The 13,783-nt window shown below is 40.9% G+C and overlaps 1 protein-coding gene across 8 annotated transcripts in view; it reads left to right on the top strand.

Moving 5' to 3' along the window:
• Window positions 1-13,783, top strand: part of LOC124805641 (serrate RNA effector molecule homolog) — a 207,106-nt gene that overhangs the window by 33,640 nt on the left and 159,683 nt on the right. For all 8 annotated transcript variants that reach the window (XM_047266240.1, XM_047266225.1, XM_047266253.1 and 5 more), the window contains exon 3: window positions 154-282. In XM_047266240.1, the coding sequence (XP_047122196.1) occupies window positions 154-282 (129 nt within the window). The remainder of the gene's footprint in view (window positions 1-153; window positions 283-13,783) is intronic.

The raw sequence follows: 13,783 nt of genomic DNA, 5'->3' as shown, positions 1-13,783 counted from the left end.
GTGTTAATATGTTTAGTTCATTGTTGATGTGGTGAAAACTTCTACATACCAGTTTTGCACCAGACTAAAAATTTTGATATTATGATTTCGTTTATGATACTTTAATGGTTTGCTTTGAGATTATTGTAATAATTTAATGCTTATTAATTGCAGAGATTCTTGGGGTGGCCGAAATCGTCCTCGCACTGACTATCGGGACTACAGAGGGGGAGGTAGAGAACGTTACAGCCCAGTTCGAACACATGACATTTCACCACCAATGAAACGTGTTCGAACTGATTGGTATGTCAGAAAAAAAGTTGTTTAAATGTTTTCTTGAATTTATTTTTGAAACAATAATTCACATTAAATTATAAGAATGGGAAATACATAATACTGCATGAATTTTTCTAATCATCTAAATAGTATACAGGGTGCATCACCAAAATACAGACATTTAAATTTCCTACAATAATATTCTTCTGCCAGAGGTCATTGTTAGTGCTGTGCATTGCCAGTTGTTTCTAGTAAACAATCAAGATCTCCATATGGCCAGGATGTTGAAATGAAGTGCAGATTATGATAAATGAATTGTGATTAGCAGAGGTCTTTGTGCTAGCTGCTTGGCCCTAGGTATACTTCTCTTCTTTTAACTACTCAAACTTCATGGCATTATTGCGAAATACACGGTGTACCTATGTTCATAAAGTTTTAATCATGTCCCTGAAAAAATCAAGGTGTAACCATGAAACTTGATGATTATGTCAGTCCTCCGCTTATTCCCTTTTCAGTGTGGCACATTTTTCCCAACAATTGATGAAGGCCTCAGTTGTAGAAGTCTCAATTTTCGCTTTTCAGGAAACATTCAGACCTTGAAAGTCACCTCAGCATTTTCAAAGTACCTGCTGCACAAAGCTTTCTTTGTCCAAGGAAAGAGCAAGAAGTCACTGTGTGCCATGTTCATAAAATACATGAGATGAGAAAAAAATTGCTGGTTCAAAATTATAGTGTGTGACTGTATCCTGTTCAGAAAGATCTATGTTGTTGTAGTGGACAAAAATACTCCCCCTTGGACGGCGTCTAGTGCTGCTTCATCCTGAGAGCCTCCTGTAACCTGATCAGGAAATTTCACTAATATGCGCGTGTGCTCGTTTGGCCCCTTACGAGCATATTAGTTATTAGCACCACACCAAAACTACCCCAAAAACACACATCACTTTGCCCACTGATGGTTAGGCACTAGGATAAGGTGATTAGGTAACTAAAGAAATTCTTTGGATTGGTCTGACACAGCTTCAAGACTGCCATTGCTGCTTCAGTTTGACAATTTTTTCTGAACAGACATGAACGTTCAAGGAACCGAATGAAAATCCACCTTTGTCATGTTCAAAATGTCTGCTAGGTGTGAAAAGCTGATCCATGACTTTTTCATCATTTTCACTGTCACTTCAATTGTGAAATGCTCATCTTAAGAGCACCAAAACCTCAACTTCTCTTTGGTTTCATGTTTTTTCACAGAAAGATGATATGCCAATTTGGTCTTTGTCATTGATATCTGTGTCCTGGTTCAGTGTTACTGTAGATTTCCACCAACTCGGAACAGATTGTTGAACCATTACTGCCCTTAAAATGCTGAAAATAAATTGAATTGCTGTGCAGTAATCCACTATATCATTGGGGTTTGCCACTTTGTTTTTACTCCTCTAACAGCACACTGCAGCACTGTGGCATGGGGATTTCAGCATGTATGAATAGCTTTGTACCTGCAAACAAGCAGAACAGTAATGGCATAAGTTATTTCTAAGTATAATTAAAACTTTGTGATTACCACACATATTTGGCTTCAGAAAAGTAAAGTGAAGGTTCCGGTGTACTGACAAGGAAGCTTCACTTGAAAGACCATATTGTGAGGAACTTTGAAGTCTCAGAAGAGTTCAGGTGCTCATTTTGGAGCATCCAAAGCAATAATGTTCATTAATAGATCATGATTTAGCGTGAATTAGGTTCTTTTCTGATGATAAGAGCTTTATGGTAGTCACACAAACCAATTGGGAAAATGCCTGCTGGCTCACACGCAATATATGAGATGCCTTGTTGTTGTCAAAACAAAATTCCTGCCAGCCTCGAGATAGTAAGTGTTGCCCAGGTAGGGGAGGAATAAAAAAAAAACCTGTTTCAAAAGCAAATTTATTTTAATGCTATGTAGAATGTTGCGAAGCTGTGGATGGAAACAGTTGGGTCCATGTTTCCACGAGCCATGTAGTAAAAAATGGTAAGTTTAATATTTTTTGCCTAATAAATTCTGCCCCTGCCCCCAGTAGTCCTGATTTAAGTCTCTTTCTATGAAGCTTAGTTGAAATGATCTTGAAATCCTGGTATCCCATTATTGAGGACCACCATTGGGGCAGCATTCGCCGATATCAATACAGCATATGCACGCTGTAGATCTAATTGGAGGCTGTTATTCAAGCTAAAAGGTATACACTGAATGATGGTTCTCTAAAGAGAACCTCCTGCCCCTTGTACCACGTAAAAGCCTTTTTTGTAATATGTAATGTTTTGATAGTAATTTTTCTTAAAGAAATTGGTAATTTGTCTGGATTATGGTGATGCACCGTGTGCATCCACCATTTTACTGCTGATCTGTTTACTTGTACTTTGTGCCTTTTTTTGCAAAAACTGACAATGAAGCCTATTTTCCCACTGTGGTGCCTACAACCTTTTTGCTAGTAGATCCTTTCTTCTGTGTTGTGTAAGAATTATTGAGGTGAAGGTTAAGTCGTCAACCCTAAGGTTGGTTTGATAAACACTACAGTCCTCTGCTAGGCAAAAGTGCTATTGGAAGTGGTATAGTCTTACTTTTCTCTGAACTTTGACTTTCTCTGACTTACTTGGTTATAGGGGTTCTACAGTTTAATTTGGACAAATGACCATTACATGATTTTGCATTTTTCACATGTGCAAATCATTACCTGTTTTGAGCAGTGGGTCCCAAGCCATTGCAGTGCGGACCTTTGGAGCTTTCCCTCATTGGTGACACCTTGGGAGGACAGCAAATAAAGAGAACTATATATTTGTACTCCCCTCAGTTTCTGGTTTCCACTTGGGCTAATGATGGTCCTTTCTATCTCCTAAGTTGATTGCCTTTGTAGAAAATGTTGAAAATGCGTCCAGAGAAATCTGTTCCTCTGTAGGTTACGAAGTGGTTCTGTTTTTAATTAAATAGCCACTCCTACCATGTTGCAAGCATTATTCTCCTGCTTGGTGACGTACCTGTTTGTTACCATAACACTTCATAAGAGACTGAAGGTGGTACAGGATTTATTTTTCACTGGGACCTGATGCTGCAGGCAAATGAGGTATTAAGAAAAATCCTGGAGAAACAAGAAGTCCACTTGGTACGCTGTGTGCATTGAGGCCCACCAGACAACAAGGGTGACAACAGAGCATTCATCTTCACTTTGGAGGGACTACTCACTTACCAACTAAATAAAAATCGTGATCTACCATTTTGCTGTGAAACTACTTTCACACCCAAAACAGTGCTTCAAATGTCAAAATTCTGTGTGTATGCCTTCCTGCTGTACGAACAATCCAATTTCTGGAGATCACAGTTGGCTGTTTCATAAATATTCACCATGTTATCAACTGCCTTTCTGTGTCATTTTGGCAGATGATCATCCTTTCTACAATTCTCAAAGCGTGCTGACCTGATTTATTCTGTTTTTACATTTAGATGTGGGTAGCCCTTTCTTCTGCTGCACCTGATTTTACTTTTTAGAAGTGTCCCTTTATATAGCAATCCTATGAAGGCAAGAACTTAAGGTTTGTGTATTATTGATACTAGCTGATGCCAAAATAACAGTTGTACAGTGTTTCGTGCTTCCTCAGAGGGTGTGAGTGATATTCCCATATCTTTTAACGCTGACTGTTACTGATTTTTTTTTGGTGGGGGGGGGGGGGGGGGGAGATAGGGTGTAGGTGGGATGCTCGTTGTCACGCGCTGAGCGTCAGGGGACACTTGAGTGTGCCCACTCACTTACCTACCTGATTATTGCTCTCCCCTTACTTTAGTATTGTTGATTGCATTGATGTCGATTGTGTTTTGCTCTTTCCAATTTATCTATTACAGATCTCCTCTCCATCTAGTGAGGTACTTTCTACACATGTAGAATGGTCAGTGTGGATCAGTTTTGGGGGAGGTGCTTCCCACAGCAGATGAGGCCTGGGAGCTATTGTCTACTCACCAAAAGGGAGATGGGCTCAACTCCTATGCTTTTACATCACCTTAAATTTTTTCTTGCCTCTGGCATCAGTGTTTCTTTCAGTACCTCAGTTTTACTGTTCCTACTTTGCAGTTTAATCAAATTTTGGAGTGTCTGTGATGACTCCAATTGGATTATGCCTTGATCAAGGTACTGATGACCTCACTGTTTAGTCCCTAAAAGGGGTATTACACGATGATCCACTGCGAACGGTACTGGTCTAGCGTGACAGCCATCTAGCAGTAAAATGGGTGAAACAACACATTATCCATGAGCTAGAATAGAGAGCAGTTCAAAACATACCAATCCACGCATGCGCGGTAGGCAGTGATAACTCGTGCATCTGTAGAAGGGGGTACCACAGTGCTTTCTGCTTGTTATTTGGTTATTGTTAGGTGGCTAGTTGCTTATTTCAGATTTTTGTGTCGGGGATTTTCCGCATTTTTTTCAGTAATTAAGCTGGTATAAATGCTGATTTTGTGTGTGTGTGTGTGTGTGTGTGTGTGTGTGTGTGTGTGTGTGTGTGTGTGGCTGGCTGGCTGGTAGACTTTCTTTCATACTTTGTTTATGAAAACCTTTTTTCTATTGATTAATCCGTAAAAGAAATGGAATGGCGCAAAGAGGTGTTAAGTGCCCTAATTCAGGTATACAGCGAGGAAAGGTGTGTGTCTGACCTGCTGTATCGTAATAAGGCACGTCGGCAATCATTTATTTCCGAGTAATATGCAAATAAAGTTGCATGGTGATTTTCGATTTGTATCGTAATGCGTTAGCTTATGTAAGTTCATGTTTGGTTTGATTGCATCTCTTGCTTTATTTCAGCATGCCAGGAAAGAGAAACTGGCAATGAAGGCGAGAGAGTTCGTGCAGTTTCACCCAGTGCGACGGGCAAGGACTGCAAAACTCTGAAGTGGCACATATACAGGGTGAGTCACCTAACATTACCGCTGGATATATTTCGTAAACCACATCAAATACTGACGAATCGATTCCACAGACCGAACATGAGGAGAGGGGCTAGTGTAATTGGTTAATACAAACCATAAAAAAATGCACAGAAGTATGTTTTTTAACACAAACCTACGTTTTTTTAAATGGAACCCCGTTAGTTTTGTTAGCACATCTGAACATATAAACAAATACATAACCAGTGTCGTTCGTTGCATTGTAAAATGTTAATTACATCCGGAGATATTGTAACCTAAAGTTGACGCTTGAGTACCACTCCTCCGCTGTTCGATCGTGTGTATCGGAGCGCACCGAATTACGTAGGGATCCAGAGGGAACGGTGATGGACCTTAGGTACAGAAGAGACTGGAACAGCACATTACGTCCACATGCTAACACCTTTTTATTGGTCTTTTACACTGACGCACATGTACATTACCATGAGGGGTGAGGTACATGTACACACGTGGTTTCCGTTTTCAATTACGGAGTGGAATAGAGTGTGTCCCGACATGTCAGGCCAATAGATGTTCAATGTGGTGGCCATCATTTGCTGTACACAATTGCAATCTCTGGCGTAATGAATGTCGTACACGCCGCAGTACATCTGGTGTAATGTCGCCACAGGCTGCCACAATATGTTGTTTCATATCCTCTGGGGTTGTAGGCACATCATGGTACACATTCTCCTTTAACGTACCCCACAGAAAGAAGTCCAGAGGTGTAAGATCAGGAGAACGGGCTGGCCAATTTATGCGTCCTCCACGTCCTATGAAATGCCCGTCGAACATCCTGTCAAGGGTCAGCCTTAGTGTTAATTGCGGAATGTGCAGGTGCACCATCAAGCTGATACCACATACGTCGACGCGTTTCCAGTGGGACACACTCTATTCCACTTCGTAATTGAAAACAGAAACCACGTGTGTACGTTTACCTCACCCCTCATGGTAATGTACATGTGCGTCAGTGAAAAAGACCAATAAAAAGCTGTTAGCATGGGGACGTAATGTGCTGTTCCAGTCTCTTCTGTACCTAAGGTCCATCACCGTTCCCTCTGGATCCCTACATAATTCGGTGCTCTCCGATACACACGATCGAACAGTGGAGGAGTGGTACTCAAGCGTCAACTTTAGGTTACAATATCTCCGGATGTAATTAACATTTTACAATGCAACAAACGACACTGATTACATATTTGTTTATATGTTCAGATGTGCTAACAAAACTAACGGAGTTCCATTTAAAAAAACATAGGATTGTGTTAAAAAACATACTTCTGTGCATTTTTTTATGGTTTGTATTAACCAATTACACTAGCCCCTCTCCTCACGTTCGGTCTGTGGAATCGATTCGTCAGTATTTGATGTGGTTTACGAAATATATCCAGAGGTAACGTTAGGTGACTCACCCTGTATATTCCATACACGGAAAAATAACACAAGTGCACCTCGAAGTACTGGTCCTTTGAAGTGTTTCAAATTGCAGTGCATACACCCACACAAATTTTCGAAATGGTGGGCTGCGCTATTCTGTGGCTAAAAACCAGACTTTTAAAAGATTTCCCAGTCGCCAGGAAACGTAATGTTACAACCAGCCTGCAACATAATAGGGCATGTACTGGTATTTTATCAGTGATCTAGGCTGGTATGATCAAAAAAACATTTAAACATACGATAGAATTCTTACTTTCGAGAAGGTGAGATAGCCTCCCTCGTGAGTGTGTCACACTTGCTAATTCCGTCTTCTATCATAGACAGCAGCATCTCAGAATCTCGGTTTTCATCGTTGTTCTGCCTTAATTGGAAGATTTACTGTCACTGCAAGGGCAATAGCTCTGAAAACAAGTGGGTCCTCCATGTGCAAAATGCTGTATAAATGCAAATTTAGATGTACATATACCTGTGTAACCAAGTGTTGTAATATAAAACTAAACGTTTTGCCTTAATTCATTACAGCAGTAACCTACATATGAGAATAACAATTTCTTAATAAATAATGATAAAAAACAATGTGTTATGAAATAGGAACCTTGAGCTCACAGAAATAATTTGAGTGAATGACGTTTCAATATATCACACGGTCTCCCTTGTGTTTTGCGCAGTAGAACGAATGACTTTCCAAGAAATCAGACAGTTTTTCCATTTTTTTCTTGTTTCATGTGTTATTACCATCTATTGGACATGTGCACCAGGTATATCCCATGTGGATGATGCCATATGTCTGCGTGAACCAGTCTGTAGTTACAGATATGCATGCTTGGGGCGCTTGTGCATAGGTGTACAGTTTAGGTGCATCATGTAATAGGGGATTTAACTCCCTTTCCCACTAACTAAACAACCACTTTTCATGAGGTTTTCTTCAAGGAACATAAGACCATGCTTGAATTCAGACTCATATTTATTGACGTATTGAAAATACGTGAACAGACTCTTTATAAACCTTCAACTGCTTTGGATGAGTTTCCGGTTTCCCTCTCCCCAAAAGCAGCTCACTTAATACAGTTACTTGAAAAAAAAGTAAAGTTAATCAGCAATGATACACTACTGGCCATTAAAATTGCTACACCACGAAGATGACGTGTTACAGATGCGGAATTTAACCGACAGGAAGAAGATGCTGTGATATGCAAATGATTAGCTTTTCAGAGCATTCACACAAGGTTGGCACCGGTGGCGACACCTACAACGTGCTGACATGACGAAAGTTTCCAACCGATTTCTCATACACAAACAGCAGTTGATCGGCGTTGCCTGGTGAAACATTGTTGTGATACCTCGTGTAAGGAGGAGAAATGCGTACCATCATGTTTCCGACTTTGATAAAGGTTGGATTGTAGCCTATCGCGATTGAGGTTTATCGTATTGCGACATTGCTGCTCGCGTTGGTCGAGATCCAATGACTGTTAACAGAATATGGAATCAGTGGGTTCAGGATAATACGAAACGCCATGCTGGATCCCAACGGCCTCGTATCACTAGCAGTTGAGATGACAGGCATCTTATCCACATGACTTGATCCCTGAGTCAACAGATGGGGATGTTTGCAAGACAACAATCATCTGCACGAACAGTTCGACGACGTTTGCAGTAGCATGGATTACCAGCTTGGAGACCGTGCTGCTGTTACCCTTGATGCTGCATCACAGACAGGAGTGCCTGCGGTGGTGTACTCAGCGACGAACCTGGGTGCAAGAATGACAAAACGTAATTTTTTTTTGGATGATTCCGGGTTCTGTTTACAGCATTATGATGGTCTCATCCGTGATTGGCGACATCGCGGTGAACGCACATTGGAAGCGTGTATTCATCATCGCCATACCAGCGTATCACCCAGTGTGATGATATGGGGTGCCATTGGTTACATGTCTCGCTCACCTCTTGTTCGCATTGACGGCACTCTGCACAGTCGACGTTACATTTCAGATGTTACGACCCGTGGCTCTACCCTTCATTCGATCCCTGAGAAACCCTACATTTCAGCAGGATAATGCACGGCCATATGTTGCAGGTCCTTTACAGGCCTTTCTGGATACAGAAAATGTTCGACTGCTGCCCTGGACAGCATATTCTCCAGATCTCTCACCACTTGAAAATGTCTGGTCAATGGTGGCCGAGCAACTGGCTCATCGCAATACGTGAGTCACGACTCTTGATGAACTGTGATATCGTGTTGAAGCTGCATGGGCAGCTGTACCTGTACACGCCATCCAAGCTCTGTTTGACTCAATGCCCAGGCGTATCAAGGCCGTTATTACAGCCAGAGGTAGTTGTTCTGGGTATGCCTACTGATTTCTCAGGATCTATGCACCCAAATTGTGTGAAAATGTAATCACATGTCAGTTCTAGTATAATATATTTGTCCAATGAATACCCGAATACCCGTTTATCATCTGCATTTCCTCTTTGTGTAGCAATTTTAATGGCCAGTAGTGTATATAAATTAATCAGTTACAGCAGGCGTGAGTGAGAAGTGTGTCAGCTTGTGTGTGTGTGTGTGTGTGTGAGAGAGAGAGAGAGAGAGAGAGAGAGAGAGAGAGAGAGAGAGAGAGAGAGAGAGAGAGAGAAACCGTCCCCCCTCCCTTCTGCAATTTGAAGCTGGTTTGGATGTTGAAGGATCTTTGAGCATGTCCACATTGAAGCTATCGGTGACCATGACACTATTGTAGCAACAATGATTACTGAAGTACAAAGGAAAACTAGAACAAGTATCATATCTCAGTGAGAAACTTGAAACTTTCAGCACAGGGCAGTAGCATGTAGAGGAGCTATGGCTCAGGTTTAAAAGAATAGTTGATCATGCACTGAATAGATATGTATGCAGTAGAACAGTTCATAATGGGAGGGATTCTCCGTGGTTTACTGTCACTATAAAGAAACTTCTAAAGAAACAGAAACTCTTGGCATAACAGGTGCAAAAGAAAGCATAGGACTATAGATTGAGAGGTGTGGAATGAAGCGCATTTGGCTGTCAAGAGAGCAATGCATGAAGACTTCAGTTCAGAAGAATATTGTCAGCTGTCTTTCACAAAACCCCAAGAAATTCTGGTTGTATGTAAAGCCTGTTAGTAACACCAACATTAGTGTGCAGTCTTCAGCGAATGAGACAGGAACTGAAACTGAGGGTAGCAAAAGAAAACCCAGGAGAATTATCCCAAGGTAAGCCTCATATCACTGAAAAGACGAGTGAAATCAGTATTAGTGTCAGTGGTGTTGAGAAACAGCTGAAATCGTTAAAATTGAACAAAGCTCCAGAGCCCAGTGGAATGCCTGTCAGATTCTATATTGAATTTGTGGCCGGGTTAGCCACTTTTACTAAATATGATCTATTGTAGGTCCCTCGAACAAAAAACCATGCTCACTTTTTGGAAAAAGGCACAGGTGACACCTGTCTACAAGAAAGATAGTAGAAGTGATCCACAAAACTACTGTGCAGTATACTTGACATCAATTTGTTGTTGCTCTAATGTTAAACATAATGAGGTATCTTGAATAGGATGACCTGTGCCAAGCCAACCAGCATGTATTCTGAAAATAAGTAGTGTGAAACCCAACTTGCACTTCTCTCACACGACATACTGAAAGCTTTGGATCAGGACAGCCAGGTAGATGCAGTATTTCTCGATTTTAGAAAAGCATTTGACTCAGTACCACACCTACACTTATTGTCAGAAGTTTGATCACATGGGATTTCAAGTGAAACTTGCAACTCAGTTGAAATTTTTATTTATTTATTTATAGGGAAGATGTAGCATGTTATCTTGGATGGAGAGACCTTGTCAGATGTAGGAGTAATGTCATGTGAGTCCAGGGAAGTGTGTTGGGACCATTGCTGTTCATGTTGTATATTAGTGACTTTGCAGACAATATTAATAGGAAACTCAGATTTTTTGCAAATGGTGCAGTTACCTTTAATGAATTTCTGTCTAAAAAAAGTTGCATAGATGTTCTGTCAGATCTTGATAAAATTTCAAAGTGGTGCAGAGATAGACAAATTGCTTTAAATATTCAGAAATGTAAAATTTTGCACTTCACAAAATGGAAAAATGTAGTATCTTGTGACTGTAATATCAGTGAGTCAGAGTTAGATTCAACCAACTCACACAAATACTTGTGTATAACACTTTGTAGGGATATGAAGTGGAATGATCACATAGGCTCAGTTGTGGGTTAAAGCAGATGGTAGACTTAGGTTTATTGGTAGAATACTGGGGATTGCAATCAGTTTGCAAAGGACATTATTTACAAATCACTCATGTAAAGTATTCTAGAACATTGCTCAAGTGTATGGGATAAGTACGAAATAGGACTAAGAGGTGGTATTGAATGTATACACAGAAGGGCAGCACGAGTTGGCCCAGGTTTATTTGAGCCATGGGAAAGTGTTATCGAGGTGCTGAAGAAACTGAATTGGCAGACTCTTGAAGATATGTGTAAACTAACCTGAGAAATCTACTAACAGATTTTTCAAGTACGACTCCACGAATATGCATCGCTCACAAAGAGATTATGACAAGATTAGAATGATTACAGCATGCACGGGGGGGATTCAAGCAATCATTCTTCCAGTGCTCCATATGTGAATGGAACAGGGAGAAACCCTAATACAGTAACTTGCGCAATGGGAAGTTTCCTCTGCCATGCACTTCATGATGGTTTGCAGCGTATAGATATAGATGATGATTTTCTGTATTATCCTCTGCAGTTTGATCCAAAAACACTTACTTTCACCCCCGTGATAGATTTCTTTAATATTCCACACTTGTTAATGATAATCTTCAGTCTCTGGTGGCGTATGTTGTAGTATGCATTTGTCAAGTCAAAGACTATGATATGGACTACAATGTTTATTGCATCTTACAGGGGATATCGTCTTAACCACTGTTATATTTGGTGTAAAGTCTGTGGCAAATGGTTCTATCATCCAAAGCAGAAAGGTTGATGTGCAGAATTATAGTGATAACTTTCTGAGCATTATGTAGTAGGATGCTGCTTGGATTTGCGTTTTTAAAGGGAAGGTTGTTTCAAAGTCTGATTACATATACCACCTCTGAGTCGTAGAGAATTTACTGTTTGAAATTAAGTAATTGTAATACATGTCTCACAGTCCGTTCTTGGTACGCCTTATGGTATGTTTTCAAGAAATGAGATAATTTTGTATTGTTGTTGTTTTCAGTCTGGAGACTGGTTTGATACAGCTCTTCATGCTACTTTATCCTGTGCAGGCCTCATCTCTGAATAACTACTGCAACCTCCATCCTTCTGAATCTGCTTACTTTATTTGTGTCTTGGTTTCCCCTCTAAGATTTTTACTCCTAACACTTACCTCCAGTACTACATTGCTTATCTTTTGATGTCTCAGAACATGTCCTATCAAACGATTCCTTCTTCTAAACAGGTTATGCCACAAATTTTTTTTCTCCCCAAGTCTGTTCAGTATCTCCTCATTAGTTATACAGTCTACCCATACAATCTTCAGCATTTGTGTGTAGCACCACATTTCAGAAGTTTCTATTCTCTTTTTGTCTAAACTGTTCATCAACCATGTTTCACTTCCATATATGGCCATATTCCATACAAATACTTTTAGAAATGACTTCCTAACACAACTCAGTCTGTAGCACAATAGTTGCTTGCTGTACAGCCAGCTACATAGCTCTTTAATGCAACAGCATCTTTTGGTGACCCATCAGGAAAGCTTCATGTTACATACCAAGGATTTTGTCTGCTTTTATAATTTACTTCTTCAGTTAGTCTTGCTAGGATGGTTAGGATGTGTGCATACTGTTTGTGGATGCAAGAGGAGTTGGCTATACTTTTGGCTATGGTCAGTCACCTTCAGGCTGCTGTCTCGTGGTGTAGTGGTGGCGGAGAATCTGGCTTGTCACGTGGGACACCTCAGAGATAGCTTGTTTTGCCCATGGGCTGCGCTTCTGAGACACATTCTAGTGTACTTGCTGCAGTGGATCCGCCCTCACAGCAAGGTGAGTGGCAGGTGGTAACATGCCTGCGGTGCTCAAGATGAAGCGCCAGTGTGGAGCCTGGTCACCTGACCTCGCTTATTCACCCTGTGAGTGGACAGGTCGCCACTCCTTCTGCGGGGCTCAAACAGACACTCAGGAGGAGGGGTTACTAATTGTCTGGAGCTCCAAAGTTAGGCACATTATTGCAGCATTTCTCCCGGAGTTGATCGGGTCCTTTGGGTTGGAGCTGAGTGGAGGGTCTCAACCAAAAGCTTCATCTGCTCTGTGATGGTTTTGGCTGGAGATTTCTAGACCAGCGTTATCATATGAGGACTTTTAGAACTCCTCTTGATGAGTCAGTGGTGCACTACACTGCACTACACAAAGGAAGCAGCTACTTGGATAGCAGTATGTGTGGAGTGCACATGAGAGCTTTTTAGGCTAGATGGTAGTTTGAGGTGCTCTGATGAACACTCACCAGTCGATATGCAGCAAGGGAAGTCAGATGGAATTCAGAGTAAAGAAACTTTTTGACTGTCAAAATTTTATCAGTAAACTGTCAAAGTACTTGTAATAAAGTTCACAAATTTACTGCCCTTCAGGTAAGTTGTCATGCTCAAATTATTCTTGGGACTGAGAGCTGGCTGAAACCCAAAGTGAAAAGCTCTGAGATATTTAGTAAGTCGTGGAGCATTTATTGTAAAGTCAGATTAGAGGCCATAAGAGGGGAGTGTTTGTTGCAGTTGACATAAATATTGACTCTATTGAAGTCGAAGTTGAGTGTGACAGTGAAGTTATGTGATCATGTATCACAAGTATAGGTGAAACCAAATTAATTGGTGGAAGTTTTTACCAACAACCCGATTTCCCTGTGACAGTTTTAGAGTCTTTCAAAGAAAGTCTACTGGTAGTAGCGCATAAACATCCAGATCATGCAACACTAGTTGGTGGTGACTTTAACTTACCGAGTATGGACTGGATTCATTGTGGGGGAGGGGGTACAAACAGTCAGTCGTGTGAAATACTTTTGAACATTTTCTGAAAACTGTTTTGAGCAGCTAGCTCGGCAGCACACTAGCAATGGAAATTTCTTAGACCTTGTAGCTACAACTAGGCCTTTTGACAATGTCAG

The sequence above is a fragment of the Schistocerca piceifrons genome, chromosome 1, assembly GCF_021461385.2.
Source record: "Schistocerca piceifrons isolate TAMUIC-IGC-003096 chromosome 1, iqSchPice1.1, whole genome shotgun sequence".
Classification (NCBI taxonomy): Eukaryota; Metazoa; Arthropoda; class Insecta; order Orthoptera; family Acrididae; genus Schistocerca; species Schistocerca piceifrons.
The sequence above is the reverse complement of the archived record's forward strand: the minus strand, read 5'-3'. Positions and strand labels throughout refer to the sequence as shown.